Source organism: Physeter macrocephalus, chromosome 12 (genome assembly GCF_002837175.3).
Source record: "Physeter macrocephalus isolate SW-GA chromosome 12, ASM283717v5, whole genome shotgun sequence".
Classification (NCBI taxonomy): domain Eukaryota; kingdom Metazoa; phylum Chordata; class Mammalia; order Artiodactyla; family Physeteridae; genus Physeter; species Physeter macrocephalus.
In genome coordinates, this window is record NC_041225.1 from 88,557,006 (window position 1) to 88,584,181 (window position 27,176).

Consider the following 27,176-nt stretch of genomic DNA (forward strand, 5'->3'; position numbering starts at 1 on the left):
CCACCTTATATGGTAATACTGCTAACACACCGTCAGCTGGCCTTTTTAGGGACTCTGCTTAAAGAAGATCCGCCTCTGGGGTTTTATATTGCTCTGGTATTTATGCCAAAGACACACCAGCCCTCAGTCACTGGGAGAAGGACCTCTCATACACTCGGTGAGTACTGTACAGCTTCTGCCGTCTCTGTCTTTCTGGGGCTGCCTGGACCCCTGGGTGCAGGAGGCGCCTCCAGATTGGTCTGGCTTCTGCGACGCTGGCCCAGGTCACACGTCAAGACCCTCGGTGTGCAACTTTGCCTACAAGCACACTGCTGCCTGCCAGGAAAAGGTATTTCTGGCCATGGGGCATCCTGGGGCAGGAACAGCCTGGAACGGGACTCCCTGCCCTCCTAACTGGGTGGTGGGTGGGATGTGTCACCTGCAGTCTCTGCTCTCACTGCTCATCAGAGCCAGCGCAGAATTACACCCATGAGGTGTGCTTTGTCGTGGCTCAGAATGTCTGGGAGGCTGTTTTAGGGGAACAGACACTTTTCAGAGAAAGGACTTCTTCTCGGGGCATTTAAATCCAAACCAATTATGGCCCCTGTGTTTGTGTCTGCTGGGGATGGGTGAGTATTTTCTTCAGACCCCCGCGGGTCTCTCTGATTCATACTTGGCTAAGAGTTTTCTCACCCTTGAAGCCTCCAGGGTCATTGGAGGATGCAAAAAGTGGAGTGGAGTGGGGTAAATGTCCTGGGGCATCATGAGGTTTTAGGGCTGGAAGGAAGTGAAACCATCTAATTCGTTCTCTGATGAGGACACTGAGACCTTAGAGAAGTTAAGCAACTTGTACAAAAGACCCACACCTGGCTGTGAAACCACCCACCAATGCCATCATCTTCCCCCAACGACACACACACAGGCACAAATAATTAAGAGGAAAATAGACCAAGGGGCTGTGTCTGCTTTTGTGAACAGAGTCTGCTAACATCTCTTTACAGCTGAGGCTGGCTGGGGTAGTGATGCAGGCCTTGGAGGCAGACTCCCCAGCTACCAAAGTTACTAAGTGACCTCAATTTCCTCACCTGTAAAATGGGAGTAATTGTAATAATACCTATCTGGCAGTGCTGTTGTGAGGATTAAATGAGGTAATATATGTATAAAGTGCTCAGGTCAACACTGTCAGGTCCTGGCCCTGAGTGCTCAAACTTTAAAAATCACCTGGACAACTTGTTAAAACACAGATTGTTTGGTCGCCCCCCACCCCAGATTTTGACTCAGTAGACTGGAGTGGGGCCTGATAATTTCCATGCCTAATAAACTTCCAGGTGATGCTGAGGCTGCTGGTCTGGGACCACACTTTGCATAGGGAGGCTATAGCACTTGCTTTTATTATTTGAATGGGTTTAGAGCTTGAGGTTAGCCCTTGGGCTGCAGCAAGACAGAGATTCCTGTGACAGAGATGCATGGGCACTAGAGAAACTCTAATGAGCAGAGATTCTACATGTTATGCCTGGGAAACCAAGATGGGCAGAATGACAACAGGACCTTGAAGCTAGATTTCTTTCTTCCTTCCCTTTGTTCATTCTGGCAACATTTATTGAGCACTTGTTATGTACCAGGCACTGCCTCTGCTCCTTAGGGACAGTGTAGGGGCTTCTGCAATCACTGGGAGAGACAGATGAGAACCATGGAGAAGATAAATATATGAAAGGGGTAAAGCACAGGAGGAGCACCTCACCCAGCCCAGAAGTTATCAGGGAAGGCTTCCTGGAGGAAGGGGTACCTGAGCTGGGTCCTGAAGCAGGGGTAGTCCCAGGACAGAGGGCGCATGGTCTTTGGGACTGTTTAAGGAGCTCAACTCCACTGAATATAGATTTCAAGGCAGGAAGCAGGGAAAGCTAAGGTCAGAGGGGCAGGCAGGGGCAGATTACTAGGGATTGGGCAATGGGGCACCACAGAAGGATGATAGCAAGAGGTCTGCCCTCTGAAGGGACTGCCCAGGCAGCTGTGAGGGGAGTGGACTGAACAGGGCAAGAGTGCTACAACAGTATGCAGTGGTCCCAAGTTGGTGGCTGGAGCTGCATGGAGGCAGAAATAAGAGGGCCTGGGGATTGGTTGGAAGGGAGGAGGAAGCAGTCAGGGTGTTGGGCTTGGGTTCCATCCTGGGTGGGTGGTGCAAATCTCTGAGGGGCCATTCCAGTCAAAGGATGGTGATGAGGACAGCAGTCTCAGAGGTGGAGTTGAGGTGCCAGGGCATGGGGTGTAGATGCCCCATGGGCTCTGGAGCTCAGGAGAGGGGTTGGGACTAGAGCTGAGCAGGGGCAGAGAGTGAGTGGCCGAGGTAAAAGCCAGAAAAGCAGGCCCAAATGGCAGATTCCTGAGGATCAGAAATATTGCTAGCCAGAAGCCATTTTAAATTTAATTAGTGTATATTAACCAAGTCGAGATACCCCGAAGTTAACAAGAGATGCTGCTAGAATTTTCCACCGTAGGAGCGTTTCTTGTGAAGTCATTGTGTGGATATATGTGTTTGCAGATTATAATAAGCAGCTGCTTACTTGTCATTTGAAGCCCTCACTCCAAGATGTTTCCCCAACTAGTATTTGAAATCTCACTATCTGAGAGGCCCTCCATTTAGGACTCAAACTTTCCCCTAAAATGAAAACGGCTTTGGGAACTGGCATAAATTTAACCTTCCCTTCAATAATCATTGATTGGTGAAGTGGATCAATTCATCTCCTTCCAGTATGGCAGGCTTCATCTGGGGAGCACGCTCTAATGGAGAAGAGTAAGAGAGATAATAAGAATTATTATTTTTGCAGCCCTTTACAGAAGGGGCTGGCAAACTTTTTCTGTAGAGGGCAAGATAGTAAATATTTTAGACTTTGTGAGTCTAAAGGTCTCTGTCACAGCTACTCAACTCTGCCATTGTACCGGAGCAGCCATGGACAGTATGTAGTGAATGAGTGTGGCTGCGTTCCAATAGAACTTTATTTATTATTTGATTTTCATATAATTTTCTTGGGTCATAGAATCTTATTCTTTGGCTTTTTTGCAACCATTAAAAAATGTCGGGCTTCCCTGGTGGCGCAGTGGTTGCGCGTCCGCCTGCCGATGCAGGGGAACCGGGTTCGCGCCCCGGTCTGGGAGGATCCCACATGCCGCGGAGCGGCTGGGCCCGGGAGCCATGGCCGCTGGGCCTGCGCTCCGGAGCCTGCGCTCCGGAGCCTGTGCTCCGCAACGGGAGAGGCCGCAGCAGAGGGAGGCCCGCATACCACAAAAAAAAAAAAAAAAAAAAAAAAGTCAAAACCATTCTTAGTTCGCGGGCCTTACAAAAACAGGCGTTAGTTTGCTGACCCTGATTTAAATTGATTTCCAATTTATAAAGCACTTCATTTCCATTATTTCATTTGATCCATTATCCTGGGAGATAGATGTCACCATTTCCATTTTACATTTGAGGAAACTGGAGGCCAAAGAGGAAGCCGTGGGACTTGGCCATGGGAAGGGGTGCCCAGAGGGAGGAGAGCAAAGAAGGAAGGGCAGGAGAGAACTCTGAAGCCAAACCCTTCTCCTTCAGAGTGAGGGTAGGGGGCTCTCATCTTGTCCTCATGTTTGCTTGGGGGTGGCCAGGGGCATATGCGTGGGTGAGCAAATTCTTTGTGCTCATTATGTCTTTGGATTTTGGCCACTTTTCAGAGAGGAGCGGGGAGCTGTGTTTCTAACTCTGTGAAATCCTCAATGAAGCCCAGATGTAGTACGTGCTGAAAGAGCCAGAACAGTGCACTCGGCTTTCTGCGAGTGCAAAGTGGTTGTGACCCAGGAAACCACAGTGACGTTGGCTCTGGTTCAGTTGACACGCTCGAGTCTAGCCACAAATTACCAGCAAGTGGCTGAGTGAAGTTTAGAATTTCCCCTGGCAGAGACATTCCAGGAGAGCCTGGCTCCAGGGTCCAAGCCTTCTCCCCAGGCAGCACAGCACGGGCCACGCCAAGCTCCACTCCAGGCCAGCTGTCTCAGCTGCTGGGAAACAAAGTCCAACGTTCCTTCTTACTATGGGTGGGGAACTTCAAGGGGAGACAAAAGGGTTCACTGAAAAGCCAGACAGGCTTGAACTGTAAGTCACAAGAGAGAGGGGACCCCAGAGGGAGACGGTCACAGAGGTGCAGCTTTGCCTCTTGGCCACCTTCTAGCTTTCGAGGTTGTTTTCTCCTCAAGGTGGACCACCTGCTAGAACAAGGAAACCCAACTCTTTGTGACCAGCTTGTGAAGACTGTCCCTGTGTGGTTCTAAATCAGGCCCACATGACTGAGCAGCCCTGAGACTGGCCTGTGGGGACTCGAGCTCAGCTTGCAGGGGCAGGGGCAGAGCAGACTGTCAGGGGAAGGCCAGGAAAGTGGTGGGATTGCCATCCAACATATACTGAGCACCTACTATGTGCTAAACACCGATGCAGGGGCTGTAAACATAAATCTAGACCTAGGCATGGCATAGGAGGGGCTCAGAGGCTCAGAGAGAGAAAAGAACACAGGCCCTTTTGTTTTAGGGCTTTTGCTGCCAACAGTGCTTAGAGAGACAGAGAGGCAGAAGCAAAAACACCAAACATGGAGAAGTTGTGAGGGTTTCACTGAGGTGGTGGGGAAGGTGCAAGCCCAGGCTTTGAAGCCTGTCCTGGGCTGAGGCCAGCCCTGCCTCTCCTAGTGAGGAGCCCGAGAGCTAAGTCCTTTCACTTCTCTGAGACTTGGTTTCCTTATCTGTAAAATGGAACTAAAAATATCTTCCCTCAGGGCTTTTGTGAGGATTAAATAGATAATGTATGTGAAAGGCTCCCAATTTTTAAAAATTAAAAATACATTTTTACCAAAAATGGAACCACAGAACATATTGTGTTTCACCTAACAAAGCAGCTTACACTTTTTCCAGGACATTAAATATTCTGCTCTCTCTGTTGTAGGGAGGTTTCTGGCACCTAGTTTAGAACCATTTTATTTATTATTCAATAACTTTTTTTTGCATTAAAGTTGGCCAAATCTTTGCACTCACCCATGAGTGTTTCCCAAGGATAAATTCCTAGAAGTGTCTTTGTGGAGTTAAAAGATATGTACACTTTTAAGGCTTTTGATAAGTATTTTTGAATTCCCCTTTAGAAAAGTAGTACAATTTGCCATGTCAGCCGTGAACGGGGGCCCACCTTCCCACAGTTCTGCTGGCAAGGGTGGCCCTAAGAACCGGACACAGCGCTCTGGCCGAAGGTGGGGTTAGCTTTCATCATGGCTCCAGCACACTGCAGACTGTCGACAAGACCCCAGGTCCTGCTCACAGAGGCTGAACAAGAGCTTTCACAGTTTGGTTATTTAGACTCACATCCGCAACCTCATATTTATCCTATTAAACTTAATCTTAGTGGATTCAGTTCATTTTCTCTGCTTTTTGAGATCTTTTGGATTTCGATTCTTCCAGCCAACATGTGTGTTTTATCTGGACATTTGATCAGCATGTACTCTATATTTTCATCCAACTCATTTATAAACATGTCACATGAGAAAGGATCGAGAGTGGAGCTCTGAGGCATATCATTGCCTCCAGGTTGACAGTGAACTATCAGTTAACACCTTTCAGTGACAATAACTCAGGCAGCTGTAAATATGTCTAACTGATTTATTGTTCAGCCCACATGGCTTTATCAATAGGGATATCACGGGAGAATTTGTCAGATGCCAAGATCAAGTTAAGCTCAATGTCTCCCGCCCTCTCCTGCATTTCCAGCCAGGGGGTCCTGTGGAAAAAGGGAGGCTGTTAGTCTGCCAACATTTGTTCTTGGTAAACCCTAATCAATTACAAGAAATCACTGCTTCTTTTTTTAAAAAATTTATTTATTTTTATTTTATTTAGTTTTGGCTGCATTGGGTCATCGTTGCAGTGTGCGGACTTCTCATTGTGATGGCTTCTCTTGTTGCGGAGCACGGGCTCTAGTCGCACGGGCTCTAGTCGCACGGGCTTCAGTAGTTGTGGCGAGTGGGCTCAGTGGTTGTGGCTCGCGGGCTCTAGAGCGCAGGCTCAGTAGTTGTGGCGCATGGGCTTAGTTGCTCCACAACATGTGGGATCTTCCCGGACCAGGGATCGAACCTGTGTCCCCTGCATTGGCAGGTGGATTCTTCTTTTTTTTTTTATTATCATATTCCAACTTTATTGTCATCAATAAAATACCACTTAATTTTTTTTCTTTTCTAGACAAATACTCCCATATAGCCTACTATCTTCAACACAGGACACCTCTAGCACAACAAAAGAATCTATCCTATTTGAACAGAATTCCTGGGATTCATTTTCCTTAGTAAAATTCACTGTTTTTATGTTATGGCTATTCTAACTCCAATATCCCACTACCACCACCTCCCCACCACCACCCCCAAAGCCTTTGAAAACAACAGAAGGGGGAAAAAGTGTTTTAAAATTCTAAAATTTTATATTCTATTTCCCTCTGAATTGCTTGGAAGAAGCTTACTTTTTTTTGAATTTTTGAATTTTATTTTATTTATTTTTTTATACAGCATGTTCTTATTTGTCATCAATTTTATACACATCATTGTATACATGTCAATCCCAATCGCCCAATTCATCACACCACCACCACCACCGCCCCTCCACTTTCCCCCCTTGGTGTCCACATGTTTGTTCTCTACATCTGTGTCTCTATTTCTGGGCAGGCAGATTCTTTTTTTTTTTTTTCGGTACGCGGGCCTCTCACTGTTGTGGCCTCTCTCCCATTGCGGAGCACAGGCTCCGGACGCGCAGGCCCATTGGCCATGGCTCACGGGCCCAGCCGCTCTGCAGCATATGGGATCCTCCCGGACCAGGGCACGAACCCGTGTCCCCTGCATTGGCAGGCGGACTCTCAACCACTGCGCCACCAGGGAAGCCCCAGGCAGATTCTTAACCTCTGCGCCACCAGGGAAGCCCACTGCTTCTTTAATAGTGCTTTCTTTAATAACACCTTCTAGAAACCTGCCTAATTTGCATATCAAGATTATCTGAGGTTTTAGATATCTGCCTTCTTTCCCTTTTTGAATATTGGAACAACATTTGCCATCTCCATCTCCTGACAGCTCTCCATTTCTCCATGGGTCTAACATGGCAGAAGGTTAGGGAATCTTCCCTGCAATCCAGAAACTGTTCAGACCAGAGACAACATTGTTTTGAACAACTAGGTACTTTCCTTCAATCTCCACCTGTCTCAGACCAGTGTCCTCGCACCAGTGTTTGTTCTACCTTTGTTATTCTGAAAATCCTTCTCCTTGACATCCATTGATTAATTCACTCGTTCATCCGGATAAAAAAAGGTTTAAGAGCCCACCCTGTGCCAGACATTGTGCTAGGCTTACTGAAGAGTCTCTGGAGAACAGGACAGGCCCAGCGCCTGCCTTTACAGAGCTACAGATGAGCCCAGATGTGCAGAGTTGATCATTGCTGGGACAAGTTCAAGGTGCTGTGGGGCAAAGAAGAAGGGCCACTAACTGAGACCGGTGGGCCAGAGAGACTGAAAATGCAGTGTTGATGCAGAGGCCTGGCAGGTGATGGGAGTCAGTAGCAAATAGGTTGGGGGAAGGGTGTTCCAGACCCTGTGTCTAAAGGGCCAGAAGGGAGACAAGATGACACATTCGGAGAATGGACAGGAACTCCACATAGCCAGAGTGCGAAGGCCAAGGGGGGCCGGGGGGGGAGATGAGCCTGGAGACACAGGCAGGGGCCAGACCCTGTTGGGCCTTGTAGGCCAAGTGCGAGAACTGGAACTTGATCACTGTGACCATGGGTGATCATGAGGGTCAGCAAGGCCAAGCAGAGCTGGATTCAAGAAGTCACAGTGGGCCTCTCCCCTAGTGTGCACCCTGCTTTGACCATAACAGGCAAGGGCTTCCTTTTAGCCTGCAAACTGTGTGAATAAGCTTCTGCTCGGTCTCTAGGTAGCCTTTCTGACCTCCCATTTCCAGGCCTGTGACTCTGTCTCCTCTTTGCTTTGGTCATGGTCTTTGCTGTCCTCCTTCCACATAAGGGTGTTGGAGGACCAGCGTCCCAGGTGTCTAGGGCAGCTCTCTTCTTCCCCTCCTGCCGCACATTCCGAATGAAGCTCGGTGGGCTGTCCTCTGCAGCCACCTTCTCTCTCCATGCCTCGTGCCTCTCTTCTCTGGACTCCCACCTCCCCCGGAGCTGGGACCCTCCCCGCTTCCACTCTGCCCCACTGGGGGGCTTCTCAGTCTGGAAGGCAATCCACACACCATCTCCTGAGCTGCCATTGCTTCTCTTTCTTCACCAAGTGCCAAGAATTTGTCGGGTGTGGTCTTTTTACACTGCCCCTCACCCAAAGAAAGAAAACCTGCAACAGACGTTAGAAAAATTCATTCCCTCGTCATTTTGCAGTCGTCCCAATTCAGATATCAGCATTGGAGGAAGGACTTCTCTGTTTTTCTCCATCTGAAGCAACAGGGACAGTGAGTCCCATCACGAATTCTCTCACTTTCCTCTCTCCTCTCAGGCTGCCCTGTCCTCCTCAAGGGGCTCCTACCCTTAGGATTGTACATTTTCACCTGCATCTTTTTTTCCTTAATGATATGTATGATTGATTTTAATTATAAACTCTACATGGATAGGGTCTCCTTGTTAAAAATTAAAACGTTACGGCACTTCTCCTCTCAGTCCCCTTCCCACTTCCAGGCAACCACTATGATCAGTCTTAGATTTTTTTTCCCAGAACTTTTTGCTATGTGTTCACATCCACACAAAAAGAAAATTATGGAAAATGCACAATATTGTTTTGTGCTCTAAAAAGAACTCATAAATGGTTTTATGCTGGACATTCTATTCTGCAACTTGCTTTGTTCACTCAGCAGAATGGTTTAGAAATCTATCCACATTAGCCCACGTCGATCTGCCTGGCCCTTCTCTTAACCTCAGTACAGTATCCCACAAGGGACTTTTGGGTAGTACCAGATTGTGTTGGTGTGTTTCTCTGATTAAAGAGTGCCAGTGTTCCCACAACTTTGCCAACACCTATAATAAAACTTTGAATCTTAACAATACGATGGGTGAAAATGGTCTTACTTCATTTGCATTTCCTGATAGCTAGTGAGGCGGAACATCTTTTCATGTAATTGTTGGGTATTTGCATTTCGTTTTCTGTCAATTATCTATTCATAGTCTTTTTATTTTTTTCTTTTGGGCTATTTACTTCTTTCTTATTGATTTGTAGTTCTTTTATATAGCAAATAATAACCCTTAATCATGTTTACTGCAAATTTTTTCAATTCCTTTTCTAAACTTCAAGTCTTTAGAGATTCTTTCCATTGGATTAATGCTTTGTAGTCATTTCAGGTCTTCGAGAGGCAGGTGGATTTGTTTTCTAGGGCTGCCATAATAAAGTACCACAGACTGGCTTAAACAAGGGAAATTTATTTTTTCACAGTTCTGGAGGTTAGAAGCCTGAAGTCAAGGTATCAGCAGGGCTGGTTTCTCCTGAGGCCTCTCAACTTGGCTTGTGGATGATTGTCTTCTTGCTGTGTTTTCACATGATCTTCCCTCTGTGTGTGTCTGTGTTCCAATTTCCTCTTATAAAGATACCTGTTCTATTGAATTAGGCATATTTGACACCAGTCATATTGGATTAATGACCTTATTTTACTTTAATTACCCCTTTAAAGGCCTTATCCCCAAATACAGTCACACTCTGAGGTACTAGGGTTAGGACTTCAACGTAGAAATTGGGGGGTAAACAATTCAGCCTAAAACAGTAGGGTAGAGGGAAGAGGCCCAAATGCCAGAGAGTATAAGGGGCCAGGTCCACACCTGTCCCTCCTGGAACTAGGTCCTGGTTGCCGATGGGGTCAGGCCCCAGGACAGCCAAGAAGACTGTCTCCAACATGATTTTGACAAGTGGCCAATTACCTCTCTTCTCCCCAATTCCCTAGGTGCTCTAGCCCCCGGTTCACTCGGCCACACTCACCATGTGTGAAGAGGAGACCACTGCGCTCGTGTGTGACAATGGCTCTGGCCTGTGCAAGGCTGGCTTTGCAGGAGATGACGCCCCCCGGGCTGTCTTTCCTTCCATTGTGGGTCGCCCTCGCCACCAGGTATGTGTTCATCTGGACCCAAGGCTTCGAGTTAGTAGGAGGACGCACTGCACTGTGGAGTCTATGCTGAGCTGCACGCGCGTGTGCGTGTGTGCAAAGTAAGGTAAGGTAAGAGGAAGACGTGTATGGATGGGCCCTGTTCTCTCAGAAAATGACATTGTTTTAGGACAGAGAAGAGAGAAAAGCCCACAAGACATACTCCACCTTCCCTCCTGCCATCTCCACATTCATTGGTATCTGCCTCACCCTGTCTCCTTCAGTCCAGTTTCCAGGGGAAGAAGGACATTTTCCCTCTCTTTAACCTTCTTCAGAGACCCTCCAATACCTGAATCCCTCTAAGTGGAGCTCTCGGCCAATTCCGTTCTCCTTCCTTCTCTTTTGCATTGCAGGGCGTAATGGTGGGAATGGGCCAGAAAGACAGCTACGTGGGGGATGAGGCTCAGAGCAAGCGAGGGATCCTAACTCTCAAATACCCCATTGAACACGGCATCATCACCAACTGGGATGACATGGAGAAGGTATTGGTGGACTCCCCCTTTAGTGTGCTCATTTTAACATCATCAAGACCCACCCTCTGCCCTGCCAACTCTTCCTCTGCAATGTTTCTCACATCCTTCTTTCCTTCCTGTCCATCCCCCTGGGCATTCCCCAGCCTCAGCTGCCAACATCTCTCACTAGACGATTCCAATGGCTTCCTGACTGATTTCTTTGTCTCCTGCCTCACTCACCTAATTCATTCTCTGCACTTCTGCAAAGCTTGTCTTTCTAAAAACAGACCGGATCATGTCACTCATCTCCTCAGACTCTTCACTAACCAACAGCAGGTTCCTAACTCCCTGTGTGGCATTTGAGGACCTGGTCCCACCTAAGGCCCAGCTTTATCCTTTCCAGCTTTCACTCCAGCGCAGTGCTTATCCTTCTTTAAAATGCTGTGCTGCTTCCAGAAAGGCAAATAGCTTCTCCCCTTTATTTTCCCTGTCATGACCTCAGATAGGTGCATTGATGTTATATTAGTATGATGCTTCTCTAGTGAAAAATTTAAATAGGAATCTCTACCGGTTTCTAGAAGCTTTTTTCATGTCAGAAGATGTTGAGGGGGCGCCTTCCCTGGCAGCCCAGCGGTTAGGACTCCACGCTTCCGCTGCAGGGGGCGGGAGCTCGATCCCTGGTCTGGGAACTAAGATCCCGCATGCCACGTGGCCTCCCCCCAAAAAAAGATAAAACTCTCACTAGATACCTAGGAAATATTAATATCAGGAACAAACCACCTGTAAATGATAAATGAAAATAAAATATTTTAAAAAAAGAAGACGTGGGGGGTAATTTTTAAATGGTCGTTTGTGTTCCACAAAATCACGTGCAAAATGCTAATAGAGCCTTTCTAATATTCTTTTTTTTAAATTGAAGTATAGTTGCTGTACAATATTTCTAATATTCTTTTGATAAATTCCACTGACAGTTGTCTGAGAATTCTTGTTTCTGCAGTGACTGTCTTTTGAAATGTAATAGAGGGCTTATTGAGCAGACTGCAACTGGGATAAAGAAAGCTGATTTGAGATCTGTAGTACACATATACTTTTCTCTAAACCCTAGATTCAGTTTCTCTAAACCCTAGATTCAGTCACTCTGAATGTGACATAAATAGATAAAAATACAATAGCTCTTGCTTCACTCTGTGGGATGGTTTAAGAGCACAGACACTGGAGTCAGTGGCAGGGAGATCTAGGAGCAAATCCCTCCCTCTAAGCCTCAGCTTCCTTATTTGTGGAAATAAAAATACTTTCTTCATTAGGTTGCTTTGGAGGTTGAACTAGGCAAATATTTAGTATAATTCCAAGGCATGGAACATACTTAATGCTCAATACGTGGCACATATTATTATATTTCTAATGATATCTAATTTGAGACAAAATGTTTTATTCACAGTAGTAATATGAACTCTTTAAAGAAACCCCTAAAATATATTATGTGCCTTAAAAGAAAAACTGAATAGGGTAAAGCTATCAAATCTTCTCAAATTAATTTATAGGCTCATTGCCATTCTAACAAAAATCTCACAATTTTAAAAATTGTATATATTTAAGGTATACAACTTGATGATTTGATATGTTTATACATTATGTAATAGTCACCATATTCAAGCTAATTAACATATCTACTACCTCACATAGTTTGGTTTTTTTTTTTTCCCTTGCAGTGAGAACACTTAGGATTTACCCTCTTAGAAAATTTCAAGTATACAGGACAGCATTGTTATCTTTAGTCACCATGCTAATATATTATGTTAGATCTCCAGAATTTACTCATCCCGCATAACTGACACTTCGTATGCCTTGACTAAGATAGCCTCTCTTTTCCCTTCCCCCAGCTCCTAGTAGCTACCATTTTACTCTCTGCTTCTATGAGTTTGACTAAAAATATCACGAGTTTTAATTATGCAAGATAATCATAAAGTGTGGAAAAATAAATAAGACAAAAATTATGAGAATAAAATGAAGAAGAAAAACTATGAGAGGAGACTTGCTATATCCAAATAGTAAAATATAATATAAAGTTATAAAAATTAAAACAATTTGGTGCCAATACAGAGCTAAAAAAGAAATGCATGGTAAATGAAACTTCCAAGACCAGAGGGTAGAGAAGGATTCAATAATTCAATGAATTATTCTGTGACAACCGATTCATTATTTGGGGGGTAGGGAATCTGTTTATGGCCCTTACTTCATACAATTTCATCAAACACATATCAATTGAATATGAAAGTTAAATATAAAAATTCAAATGATAAAAAATACAATATAGTAAGTGTGAGTATTTATCAAATTTCTGGTGAAAGAAGTCAGAGAAAAAGAATGACAAATGTGACCTCTTAAAAATCATAACTTCTAGTATGTGAAAAACAAAACCAAATTTAAAAGGCAAACAACAAATTGCAAAAAATATTCACAAGTGCAAAAGAGTATTAATATAAACAACTAATGTAAATTGATAATTAAAAACACAAAGTCTCCACCAGACAAATAATCAAGGGACGTGACCAGATAACTGGCCAAATAGAAATTATCAAAAGTTGAAAATCTGAAGAAGTTTAAACTTATTTGAAAAATTATTTAAAAACTTATTTAAAAATTCAAAGTAAAACAACTAGGTATTAATTTTATCTATCAAATTATTTCATATTTTAAGAGTGAGAACACTGAATGCACTTAAGGGTGAAACAGGCAATTTCTATTCTGAAGTAAAGACAAAATTAGCCTCTTTGTGGGTGCTAGAAATCAAAAAGTTTTCCAGTTACCATACTCTTTAGTTCAGTAATTCCATTCTTAGAATTTTTTTTCTTTGGAAAACATCCTGAATAGAAAAAAAGAAAATGTATTATGTACCAAGATAGTTTTCACAAGATTATTTATAAACAAAAATCAAAGATACCTTGGGCTTCCCTGGTGGTGCACTGGTTGAGAATCTGCCTGCTAATGCAGGGGACACGGGTTCGAGCCCTGGTCTGGGAGGATCCCACATGCCGCGGAGCAACTTGGCCCGTGAGCCACAACTACTGAGCCTGCGTGTCTGGAGCCTGTGCTCCGCAACTAGAGAGGCCGCGATAGTGAGAGGCCTGCACACGGCCATGAAGAGTGGCCCCCGCTTGCCACAACTAGAGAAAGCCCTCGCACAGAAACGAAGACCCAACACAGCCATAAATAAATAAAAATAAAAATAGAGGTGCAATTTCAACGGTCAGCTACTCTTACAAATTCCCACAATCAGGAAAAAAAAAAAAAATCAAATATACCATGAATAGTAATGTGATTAAATATATGATGATGATGGTATATGACTAAATGTTGTGTAAACAGTAAAAAAATTTTAGTTCAATTTATTAAAAATAAATGTTTACTATGGAAAAGAAAGTTATTTATGTTATATTAACTGAAAAGTGACAGGAAGCAAAATTGAACATAGAAGTGTGAGAGTAGTAAATAATAAATAAATTGAACATAGAAGTGTGAGAGTAGTAAATAATAAATAAATTAAAGCATATGAAGTAAATAAATGGTAGTAGTAATAAATTTAAAAATACAATTTAAGTAATGGAAATATGAGAAATTTTTATTCTTCTTAAAAGTATTTTCCTAATTTAAAAATTGTCAACATCTTTAACTTTTAAAGTACTTTATAAAAGCTTCCGAAAATGAAGTAAGATGATGTGCAGATGCTTGTGCCCAACACCCAAAGATTCTTTTTTTTTTACATATTTATTGGAGTATAATTGCTTTACAATGGTGTGTTAGTTTCTGCCGTACACCAAACTGAAGCAGCTATAAATAAGTATACATATAGCCCCATATCCCCTCCCTTTTGAGTCTCCCTCCCACACTCCCTATCCCACCCCTCTAGGTGGTCGCAAGACACTGAGCTGATCTCCCTGTGCTATGCGGCTGCTTCCCACTAGCTAGCTATTTTACATTTGGGAGTATATATATGTCCATGCCACTCTCTTACTTCTTCCCAGCTTACCCTTCCCACCCAAAGATTCTGATAGGGCCTGGGATACAGCCTAGGAACCTGCACCTGTAACAATTATCCCAAAGCATTCGGAGCCCACATTTGAGGAAATACTGACATCACATTATTAAGCCTAACTGCCATCTCCTTCATGACTCCTGTGACACCTCCACAGCCCAGGGCCTCTGCTTGTACCATTTGCTCTGCCTCAGATGCCCTCCTCAGTGTCCGGAGACCTTCCTTTGCCTTCAGGGCCTACTCAAATCTCCCAGAAAACGAACTTCTCCTGCCTCTTCCTTCATTAAAATATGGACGTGTCTTGTATTTTGCCTTTTTTGACTGCCTTTCTCCCCTCCAGACTTTGAAACTAAGATCACATTTAGCACCATCCTAGCACAAAGCCAGGGGTCCCTAAATACATGGGTACAATGGAATCAGAGGGCCCTGTGCCTCACCTCTGAGGAAATCAAAGCCCTGTGTCCCTGCCACTCTTTGCCAAATTCCTCTGAAATAAAGGCTCCTGTTTGTTGTCCTGGATCACTAAAGAGGGAACAGTACACAGCGGGAAGAAGTAACTTCCTCTAAAGCAGTGATTCTCAACTGGGGAGATTTTGTCTCCCAGGGGCATTTGACAATGTCTGGAGCTGGAGAAGTGCTACTGGCATCTAGTGGGTGGAACACGGAGATGCTGCTAAACATCCCGTAACGCACTTCAGCCCCCCACAATGAAGAATTATTGAACGTTAAAATGTCAAAGCGCTGAGGTTGAGAAACCCTGCTTTAAAGAACAGCCTGGTCAATAATAGACAGTGACAGTTAATGCATATCTGTCAGGCTTCAGCAGGAGACAGTATACACTCAGCTGGGGCTCTGAAATAAATTTAAGGAAGGACTACTTACACAGGTGTGAGCAGGGTTAGGGAACCAGAAAGGGATGCAGAGGCACTCAAGTACCAGCAACAGAGGGAAGCTGTTACAGCTGGAAGGCTGAAGGGCAAGGGGAGCGTGACTAGAGCTCGGTGAGAGCTGGAGCCTGAGGAGGGGCTGAGCAACAGGAGCTGTGCTCAGGGAGGCCATAGTGTTGCCGGGAAATCACCCTGCCCTTCTCCCCCCTCTACCGCTCTCCAACCTCTTGCTGGTATCTTCTATCAGCCGAGCTCAGCCAGAAGCCAGAGAGCTGCAGAGGGCCTTGTCCCTCAGGGCACAAAGCAGAGGAGACAAGGGAGAGGTTTAAATAGGAGCCAAGGTCAGACAGAAATAATCAACACACTAAGTATATTGACCCCGGGTCTGAGTCCTGTCTGGGGCCTTGTTGAGAAGGAATATAACCTCTAAAGAGCAATCAGAAATTCCCATGGCTGACAGACCTCCTCTCCAGATCCAGTCCATTCTGAGAACATCGTGCCATACTCCCCCAGCGTGGGCATGTCCATAGGAAGTTTCCAGCCCACTGGCAGTCTGCGGGACTCATCTGACTTTTGTCCCAACCAGATCTGGCACCACTCCTTCTACAATGAGCTGCGGGTAGCACCTGAGGAGCACCCCACCCTACTCACGGAGGCCCCCCTAAATCCCAAGGCCAACAGGGAGAAGATGACCCAGGTAAGAGGCCGGGAAGACTTGAGCACTGGCACAAAAACACAACATGGATGCTTGGCCAGATTCTTTCTCCCACTCATGAATCAATGCAACGGAATTTTTTTGAGAATTGCTGTGTTTGTAGTCCATGCCAGAACCTATGGGAGGTGGGAGTGGGGTAGATAAGCACAGTTCCTGCCCTTAATAAAATTATAAACCATTCTGTGGACCAAGAGGTGCTGTGATTTCTGCCAGATAGTCTTCTATGCTGCATTGTTCTTTCAGATCATGTTTGAAACCTTCAATGTCCCTGCCATGTACGTCGCCATTCAAGCTGTGCTCTCCCTCTATGCTTCTGGCCGCACGACAGGTGAGTAGCCCTGTAATCCGTTCCCTTTCTGACCTGAGAGGGAGGAAGGGAAAGCTGAGCTCTTGCAGAGATTCCTGTTCAGAAGAATCAGTGGGACAGTCAAAGTCCAAGGAAAACCTTGGTTAGGGATAACAGAAGGGAAGCCCATGTAAAATGCAGATGCGAGTCTACCCAGTATAGCTGGAAAGAATTTACATGAACAAACCATGACTAGTACAACCTGCAAGGGCCATTTCCCTCACAGTAGTTAGTCTGGGAGCTTGTACACCCTTTCCAACAATGCTAGAATGTTTCTGCTCATGAAGCAGCAATGGCAGAACCTATGATGTTGGATGTGTAAGTATGATGTGGCCTTGGTATAGAAAGGAGCTCAGGGAAACAGACGGAACTTCAAAATAAAGTGATTTTTAATAGGGGCTTGACAGCTTGCATGAACATCTTTCAAACATTCATTCATGTATTCATTGATTTGTCCATTCATTCATTCATTCAAATATTTTCCATTACTCCCTACCATGTGCCAAACACTACAGGCCATGGGCACACACTGTCAAACAAGACACACCAGCCATTATGGCGCTAACAGTCTAGTGGAGGAGAGATGAAAGTAAAGGATAATTTCACTGCAGGTGATAAGGACAGTGATGGGGAAATATAGGTATATGCAGTTCTGTATCCTGTGCTTTGCGCTTGGTTTTATGCTGTGAACGTCATGTTCAGTGGCCACACGGTAGTCATTGTGTGATGGTTCCATGATTGATTGATTGATTTTACCATTTCTCTATTGCAGGACCTTTAGGTTGTCTCCAATTTTTATTTTTTATTATAAAATATGCTGTGACCAACATCCTTGTATAAGAGTAAGCTGCTGGGGCTTCCCTGGTGGCGCAGTGGTTGAGAGTCCGCCTGCCGATGCAGGGGACGCGGGTTCGTGCCCCGGTCCGGGAAGATTCCACATGCCGCGGAGCGGCAGGGCCCGTGAGCCATGGCCGCTGAGCCTGCGCGTTCGGAGCCTGTGCTCCGCAGCGGGAGAGGCCACGACAGTGAGAGGCCCGCGTACCGCAAAAAAAAAAAAAAAAAAAAGAGTAAGCTGCTGATCCCTGGATATTTGTTTTGGATCTGGCTCTTACTGAATCATCTGATTAACTCTAATCGTTTCTCAGTTGGTTCTCTTAGGTCTTCTAAGTATACAACCTTGTTATCTGCAAATAATGATGATTCTGTTCCTTTTTGATGATAGTACCTCTTATTTGTATTTTCTGTCATACTGCATTGGCTAGAACATCCAGGACAATATTAAATAATAATAATACAGTAAGAATATTGTAGTGTTTCCCCATCAATTATGTGGCTGTTGGATCAGGAGAGATTTCTTATCACATTGAGAAAACTTATTTCCTTTCATGGTTTACTAAAAGTTTCATCAGTAGAGAATGTTATTTTTTTTCAAGCTGGTTTTTATAGTCCTTTTAGCACTACATATGTGTTAGTTTGATGCCTGAAGGGTATGCAAATTATCCAGTCTCACTAAAGAACATGCAGCCTAGATGCCAAATGACGTGTGCATTTCTGTGAAAGTGTTTCAAGGAATATAAGAAGAGGAGACATTTTACTTGCCTTCCAGATGCCTACAGTCTCATTTGGGAAAACAAACCGACATACACAAAATTTGATGTACACAAAAAATATGATTGATAATTCTCACCATGGGTGAATTTTCTAGCTGCTAAAGAAAAATATGGTAGTTGAAGATCTTTTGGTAACAGGTCCCAGAAAGAGACAGATGAAAGAAAATACTAAAGGTTTTCATAGGTCTTATCCTCTCTGTCCTTAGGCATTGTCCTGGATTCAGGGGATGGTGTCACCCACAATGTCCCGATCTACGAGGGCTACGCACTGCCACATGCCATCATGCGCCTTGATCTGGCTGGCCGCGACCTCACAGACTACCTCATGAAGATCCTCACAGAGAGAGGCTATTCCTTTGTGACCACAGGTACCCAGCCTCTTTCTGGACTTGACTTGAGCTCAGAACCAAATCTGATCTAGGACCAGAAATTCTCATGACTAATGAGAAGTCAGAGGCCCTGTGTCCTCAAACTCTTTTAGGGTAAATGGGGAGGCCCTAGGCTGGGGCTGGGCCCCTAGACCAGACCAGGTAGTCAGGGCAGCCTTATTTAAGGAGGAACGTTCCCAACGAAGACACCTTGGGGAGGGAGACAAGGCTTAGACCTACTCATCCTAAGAAGCGCTTGGCTTTGCCCTCTTTTAAGTGTGCTTTCACAGCACTCCTTCCCTCCCCAGGGACCTGCTACCTCTGTCCATGTCCACACCAGGATCAGAGCTAGTTTTTATTTGGCAGAATGGTGGTAAGCATCTGGTGGCACATTTCATTACGTAGGGGGTTTATGGTTTGTCTGAGGACAAATAGAATAAGTAAGGTCTGAATTTCTAAGGGGAAGTGGCCCCCTGGGCAGGAAGAGATTTTAGGTAGGAGCCTTGCTACATTCTGTACAATTCCAGCATATAAGCCTCCATCTAGATGGGAAATGTGTCCTGAAAGGCCCTCAGGAAGGCCTGCAGCTTTGTCAGGGCTGAGTGATGAGAGCAAGATGAAAAGCACATACAAAGTTTTGCTTGGGAATTGAGATTTTGAACTTTCACTTTAGAAAGAGGAATGAAAGCATTAACATTCATCTTGAGACTGAACCCAAAAGAGAAGGAAGAAGGAAGTTTTCATGGAGATCAAAATGGGACAACCAAACTAACACAGCTGAGTATCTACTCTCTGTCATTTCTACTCTTTCTAGCCGAGCGAGAAATCGTGCGAGACATCAAGGAGAAGCTGTGCTATGTGGCCCTGGACTTTGAGAATGAGATGGCCACAGCAGCCTCCTCTTCCTCCCTGGAGAAGAGCTACGAGCTGCCAGATGGGCAGGTCATCACCATTGGCAATGAGCGCTTCCGCTGCCCCGAGACCCTCTTCCAGCCCTCCTTCATTGGTGAGGCTAGGCCTGTAGTCCTGGCCAATCAGGAGGGCAGGGCTGGAAAGAGAAACACCAGGAGTCACGCACACTGTTTACTGTTTATACTTAGCCTATATTTTTCCAGGAAGGACCAAAAATACATAAACAATACAACTAGATAAAAATCTAATTGTAAATATAAGGGTAAGGAAATCAAAATAAAGGAAAAGTGGGATGGGAATATAAACATGAAACTAAGAATGATATTAAAACATAAAATATTTCTTGGATCCCTCAACATTTAAATCATGGGGTCTGAAACCTATAGCAGTAAACAGGGTGGGATTGGGGTCAGACCTGGTTTTAAATCCTGATTCTGCTCCTTCAAGTGCTGTACCTTGGACATGTTACCTTCTTCAAACCTCAGTTTTCTTATCTATAAAGTGAAAATTATGATAGTACCTACTAGATAGGGTTGCCACAAGGATTAAATAAGATAATATTTAATACAAGGATAACTACTTTCTTGAGAAGTGTATAAGAGAAAGGCCTGTAAGCAAATGTTGACATATAGTGTACCGGTAAATAGCAAACTGGACAAAGTGCTATAGGCCTAAGAAATCAGGGAAGGCTTCTCAGAGGAGGTGAATATTTGAATAGAACCTTGAAGAATGAGTATCATTTTATGGTATCTGGGAATGGAAGGAGTGCAGAGTAGGGAATGTCATGCAAGGCAAATGGAAAGGTATGTGCAAAGTGTGGAGGAGTGACAAGTCATATTCTATCTGAGACATGATGGGTGAGGTGTGTGTGTGTGTGTGTGTGTGTGTGTGTGTTTGCACACAGAGGAAACGAGAGAGCCACTGGACCACACAAAGAGCATGGGGGTTAATCACATCAGCAATGTAGAGCCCCTGGAAGTTTTTAGACAGCAGAGTAGCAAAGTCAGTATTTCACTTTAGGAAGATTCCTCTATCTACAGTGTGGAATTATATCACATGGAAAAAATGACTGGAGATGGGGGACCGCAGTTAAGTGGGTATGAGCCGGTATGGCAGGCAGGGACTTTTACTGTGGAAGATCTTGGTGCCAGACTAAGGTAGCTAGATGTCAACCAATAGGCAAAGATGATATGATGGGTATATCCATACAATGGAATATTATTTGGCTATAACAGACTATAACATGGATGAACCTTGCAAACATTATGCTACGTGAAAGGAGCCAGACACAAAAGAACAAATATTGAATGGTTCCATTTATATGAGATGTCCAGAATAGGCAAATCTGTAGAGATAGAAAATAGATAAGTGGTTGCCTAAGGCTGGCGAAGGAGTGCAGGGGAAAATGGAGAGTGTCTGCTAATGGGCATGGAGTTTATTTGGGGGGTATTAAACATGTTCTAAAATTAGATTGTGGTGATGGTTGCACAACTCTGTGAATACACTAAAAACTAGTGAACTATACACTTTAAAGGGGTGAATATTATGGTACATGAATTATATCTCAATAAAGCTGTGAAAAAAGTGATACAATGAAAGTATTCCTTTAGAAATATTCATCAGGGAACAGTGTGAAAGATCAGTCAGAACTGGGGGAAACTCAAGGCAGGGCGATGACCAGTTAGAGAGTCTGATCTTATAATCCATTAGGGAGGTGACTGAGGCGAACCAGGGTAGCTGCATCAACAGAAGGGTCACCTGAGGAGCTGTAGGTGTGACGTGGTGGAGGCTGACTAGCTACTGTGATCTCTACTAGGCATGGAGTCAGCTGGAATTCATGAAACAACCTACAATTCCATCATGAAGTGTGACATTGACATCCGCAAGGATTTATACGCCAACAATGTCCTCTCTGGAGGTACAACCATGTACCCCGGCATTGCCGACAGAATGCAGAAGGAGATCACAGCCCTGGCCCCCAGTACCATGAAGATCAAGGTGGGTCCTGCCCTGGCTCCCTCCATCCTGTTCTTTGTACAAAGACCTGTGTACTTGGGAGATGCTCCGAGTCAGGCTGCCAGGCTTACAGCTTGGTGGCCTCCTGGGTGTTCCATCATTCTGGCCCAAGACACATCTCATCTTGGGGGATTATGTTCTTTGGGCATTCATAAGCGGGAGACACATTTAGCCTGGGCTCTCAAACACAATTTCATGGACCCCATATGAGAAGGAGGTGAAGAAATTTGGAATGGAGAGAAGTTGAGGGGGTTGAGGAGGAAATGAGGAGGGAAAGAGGGAAAGAAAAGAAGGAGGCAACACCACACCATCTTTAAACTTTAAACTTTAAAAAGGACTTGGGCGTCACCCCAGAGGAGGGTGAAAGTTCCAAAGAGAGAATGTTGGCTATAGGACAGGCTGCTGGTTCAAACTCACAGGAACATTCCTTGATTCCTGGACAGCCTCTGATGTGCTGTCCCATCTTGGTCACAGCCCTCCCACACAATGCTTCTCACCGCATAGGCCTCATCAGAACGGGAGTCCACCTGTCTTACCACTTCTCCCCAGCCTCTGGTCCCCAAGCAATCAGAAAGACACTTTTAGGGCTTCTAGGAACTTTGCTACTAGCAGGATTAGAAAGAGTTAGGAGTAAAATAGAGATAACAAATAGGGGAAAGTTACAAAGTCTCACAATAAAGTTGGTCTCTGGGGAGTAGGCCTGATCTGAGGAAGTGTGTTCTCTATGTCAGTATGCTAAGAACCATCTTCACAAAGGCTTTCCCCCTGCCTAGCAGATGGTGCTTGGCACAGGGAAGCAGAGCAGGCCAGCAGAAAACAGGTGAGCGGCGGGCTCTTCTCACCCAGAGCCAATTGGAGCAGCCACGCTTACTGAGGTCCGCCACATGGGAGGCAATGTGCCAGGCCTGGGGCAGTGGCTTTTTACTCGGACCATGTGTCAGGATACCACACCTGATTCTGGTTCAACAGGTCTGGGGTGCCCCCATCACTTACACTTATAAATGGACACCAATGATTTGATGCATATTCCAATTTATGAGCCACTGCCCTGAGTTTAATAACATTGCCGGCCTTCCAGGAGTTTAAGATCTGATTAGTAGGCATGATCAACGGAAGAACAGCTTAAATAAGACCAGAGGAGGGGAAAGCACACTGCAGGCAGGGGAAAGAGAGTGAGTAAGCAAAGATGCCCGGGGATGCGTGCAGGTACAAACACCCCAGCCACTTTGGACTGGGGGAGGTGAGGCAAGCTCCAGGATATGGAAGAAGAGAGTGTGGTGGGAATGGAGCTGAGATTTAGGGCCTCCAGCCCAAGACAACCCAGAGTTTTCTCACAACTAGAACTGCCCAGAAGTAAAATCTGTTACCTTCTTAGTGGCTGTGCCAGTCCCTGACGTATCTGTCAAAGGAGCAACGGGGTGACTTTTGCCTGCCTGAATAATATAACTTCTAAAGACCCTACTTATTTAGCTATTCCATGATCTCTGCAATTTAGGAAATATGTAGGGAGATTCTTAGGAGACAAAAAAATCTATTTCATGTCTGGTTTGTTCTAGCACTGAATTCTTAGTCCCTTCAGAAACAGGAATTAGTTGAAGAGTCACGGTCCTTTTAGATATACTTTTAGGTGGAGTTCAAAGTTGTCTGACATGACAACCAATTTCTAAAGGCCAAGCTCAGGAATCCCAGTGGCATGTATGAATTTGAGAACTTCTCAGATACAAGAGACTATTGAGTAGACTGGCTTAGACTCAGGAATGGAGGAATCCCAGCCCAAGCTGCCCATGCATCCAAACTCTAGGCAAGAACAGAACAGCACTCCCCTTACAGATGTTTGTATTGGTTAGCTATTGCTGGGTAACAGCAACTATGAAATTTCAGGGCACGTAATAATAAGCATTTATTGCTCATGCATCTGCAGGTCAGCTGGGAGTCAGCTGATCTAGGTCAAGCTTGGCTAGACAGCTCTGCAGGCCCAGCCAACTCAGGTCAGGGGCACATCTCTCACTGTGGGGCCCAGGCTGAAGGGCCAGTAGCTCTTCAAGGGACATTCTTCTCACAAAGATGGCAGAGACACAAGAGAGTGTGCCCACCTGCATGCCTGAAGCACATTTCTAGCCCCTGTGTCAAGTCTGCTGACATCCCATTGGCCAAAGCAAATACAGGGCCCAGCCCAAAGTCACAGGGTGGAACACTGAACTCTTCTCATGGAGGGACAGGGGGATGGGGTGGGAGGGAGAGTGACAATCTGAGCAATAGTCTAATCTACCACAAGGTTTCTCCTGTTCCTTTCTGACCACAGAGGCTGTTCTTTTCCAGGGCAGTCTGGCAGTGTGGTGAGATGATTCCTGGACCACCTTCCCTATTCCTTGGCGACTGATCATGATTCACCACATTTGCTCTTTGCAGATTATTGCTCCCCCAGAGCGGAAGTACTCAGTCTGGATCGGAGGCTCCATCCTGGCCTCTCTCTCCACCTTCCAGCAGATGTGGATCAGCAAGCCAGAGTATGATGAGGCAGGGCCCTCCATCGTCCACAGGAAGTGCTTCTAAAGTCAGAACAGATTCTCTGGGGGTCTCCTTGAGACTGCTCTGTTAACAATCGTGAAACATTAAAACCTACAAGCCTTACTTCTCTGTGTGGGGCTCTTTATTTTCCTGGGCTGACTCTCACACACAATGCTAAAGGCTTTTCACACCTATTTCTAGTCCACACAATGACCCTGAGAGGTAGGTTCTATTATTACAGATGAGGAAATTGAGGCTCATAGAAGTTAACACCTTGCTGAAGATCACACAGAGCCAGGGTTAAAATCCAAGTGTATGTGACGCTAAAACCTAGTGCTTCTTCTGCTATACCACCTTGCTTCCCTTATCTTGAACATTAGTAAGAATGAGGACTAGATGACTCTTGGAGGGAGGAGGGTTAAGAAACAAGGGCTTCAGAGATGTAAGTCCTTGTACTCAAGGGTGATACACTAGAGACTGTGAACAGAAAGGGAAACGCAGGGCTTATAGGCTGTAACATGTGAGTGGTTCAAACACAATGTTATTTAAACTTAGGTGAAGGATGGTCGTAGTGGGCTTAAGATCTCTATGAGGTCCTTTGTCCTTGAGGACTAAGTTGTATTTTGTCCCAAAAACTAATCAAGAAAGGAGCAGCATCCCAAGGAAGAATATTTTCTCTTCCTGCACTCCTCTTCCCCCTCCCCCTTCTCCTGTTCTCTCTGTCTCTGTCTCTGTCTCTCTCTCATTACTTGCTACCCACTCCCTGCCCTTGGTCAAGTCTGTTTAATTTCACAAGTATTTACTGAATTGTTGGCTTCTACAATTACTGGATAAGGCCAGATGGGATTTATGTACCCCACAAAGATGATTCCTGCCCATCGAGGTCACACTGCATAAAGGGGGAGACAGACACATACATATAAGACAACGATCTGAGGTGAAATAGAAGCCCTCACAAAATACGATGAGAAAATACGGGATAATAATAACAGCTAACATTGATTGAATGCTTATAATATGCCAGGCACTAGGTTAAGAGCTTCCATGGATTTTCTCATTTAATCCTCACCACAGCCCTATGAGGCAGGTACTAGTGTCATTCTCATTTTATAGCTAGTTTACTAGTTAACTAGACTGCCCAGCTAGTTATTGGCAGAACTAAGTCCCTACTTCTGCCTGGTGTGCCCTTTGCCCCTGCCACCTGGCCGGGTCCTATCCTTGATGCTCCTGAACAGAACCCACCTGGTCTTCCCAGACACACCCATTTGGAAACAGTGGAGCCCAGTGGAAGCACACGGACCTCAATGTCAGACATTCTTCCTCCACCATCTCTGCACTTGCCCTCTGGGGTTGCAGTAGAGAAGCATATTTTCTTTTTCTTTTTCTTTTTCTTTTTTTTGCGGTACGCGGGCCTCTCACCGTTGTGGCCTCTCCTGCTGCGGAGCACAGGCTCCGGACGCGCAGGCTCAGAGGCCACGGCTCACGGGCCCAGCCGCTCCACGGCATGTGGGATCCTCCCGGACCGGGGCACAAACCCGTGTCCCCTGCATCGGCAGGCGGACTCTCAACCACTGCGCCACCAGGGAAGCCCCTCTTTTTTTTTTTTTTTAAATAAATGTATTCATTTTATATTTTATTTATTTATTTCTGGATGCGTTGGGTCTTTGCTGCTGCCTGCGGGCTTTCTCTAGCTCGGCGAGCGGGAGCTACTTTTCATTGCAGTGCGCGGGCTTCTCTTTGTGGTGGCTTCTCTTGCTGCGGAACACAGGCTCTAGGCGCGCAGGCTTCAGTGGTTGTGGCTCATGGACTCTAGAGTGCAGGCTCAGTAGTTGTGGTGCACAGGCTTAGTTGCTCCGCAGCATGTGGGATCTTCCCGGACCAGGGCTCGAACCTGTGTCCCCTGCACTGGCAGGCGGATTCTTAACCACTGCACCACCAGGGAAGCCCCAAGAAGCATACTTTCAAAAACCCCTAGAGGATTTATGTCTTGGGACAGGTTTCCCAGAAGCAGACCCTGAAATGAGGACTCCCATGCAAGAGATTTATTAGGGAAGGGCTCTCGGTAGAAATCAGTGAGTAGAGTGGGAGAGGCAGGACAGAAAAGGGTGGCTTCAGCCTGGTCCCCTGAGAGCCCTGGAGTATGAACCTTACTACAGGCAATGAGCCAGGCTTTCATGGTCACATATCAGTGATAAGTGAAGGTGCTTCCTGGGGGACAGAAAGTCCCAGGCTTTCCTCCTGTGCAGTAAAGGGGTTCCAGTAGGCTGAGGGCAGTCCTGCCAAGAAGAGCCACAGGCACAGGCTATTGGGAGAGAAAGCACAGGGAAGAGGTGGTAGGATGCCCAGGCACAGAGATGCCGCCAGAGGAGTGTGGAGAGCTGACCTTCCCTGCTGTGGAGGGGCACGGCAGAATCTCCCTGTGGGGCAAGAAGGGGAGGATGACCCGTCCTTCCCCTCCCTACCCCACCTGATCTTACCCCACTTCAATAAGTGCTGTCCTAGAATTCTGCAGGGGAAGTCAAGTTATATGCTAGTAGAGAGGAGAGCATGGATCGGTTACAGTGGCTTGAGGAGAGTGTAAATTCAATAGGAAATCAAGTAAATAGAAATAACATCCCAGGCACTGAGTAAGGTTAGTATTACCTTACTTATTATGTAATACCTATTGGTTGGTAATGGTGTGGCAGGTGTGTTAAATGCTGCACGTGGATTATCTTTCTTAATCCTCACCTCTAGCTGTCTGAATCCAGAGCCCACACTCTTAACCACTCCCTATATGCCTCCTTTTATGATTAGGTCTATCAGTCAGAGTTCATTCAGGTGAGCAGAGCCACCATGCACATTATGGGGATAAGGGGGTTATTACAGGAATGAGACTGCCCAAAAGTGGGACAAGCTGGGGAAGTGAGGGTCTGAAGGGAACTGTGGGACGATCAGAGAGGGGTCACTAGGCCTTGAGAACTAGCTGGGATCTATCTGTGGGCACATCTGTCTGTCACAGTGTCTGACAACAGAGATCTCCTCAGAGCGGCTGAGGCTCCCATTCTACTTTCCAAATCTCACACCAGGTCCTCTTTTGACCAACTTGAACTCAGAGCCCTGTCAGGAAGGAGATTCTGGAAGTGTACGTCCTAGCTTAACCAAACTGAGTTAGCACAATCCAGTACATTAGAATATCTTTGATGTAGAT

General features: G+C 45.5%; 1 protein-coding gene across 3 annotated transcripts; it reads left to right on the forward strand.

Annotated features, from left to right (window-relative positions):
- Positions 1 to 55: 55 nt before the first annotated feature.
- On the forward strand, positions 56 to 24,109 carry ACTG2 (actin gamma 2, smooth muscle). Of its 3 annotated transcripts, none has more exons than XM_007120084.2 (9): positions 56 to 157; positions 9,942 to 10,103; positions 10,493 to 10,621; positions 16,098 to 16,208; positions 16,470 to 16,554; positions 18,389 to 18,550; positions 19,365 to 19,556; positions 21,279 to 21,460; positions 23,888 to 24,109. In XM_007120084.2, exons 2-9 carry the CDS (start codon positions 9,978 to 9,980, stop codon positions 24,029 to 24,031), a joined length of 1,131 nt encoding a protein of 376 aa, XP_007120146.1. In that variant the 5' UTR covers positions 56 to 157; positions 9,942 to 9,977; the 3' UTR covers positions 24,032 to 24,109. The 3 variants fall into 3 exon arrangements, with proteins under 3 accessions (XP_007120146.1, XP_023989361.1, XP_007120147.1); XM_007120085.4 differs by lacking the exon at positions 56 to 157 and adding an exon at positions 180 to 328; XM_024133593.2 differs by lacking the exon at positions 10,493 to 10,621.
- The last annotated feature ends 3,067 nt before the right edge of the window (positions 24,110 to 27,176 follow it).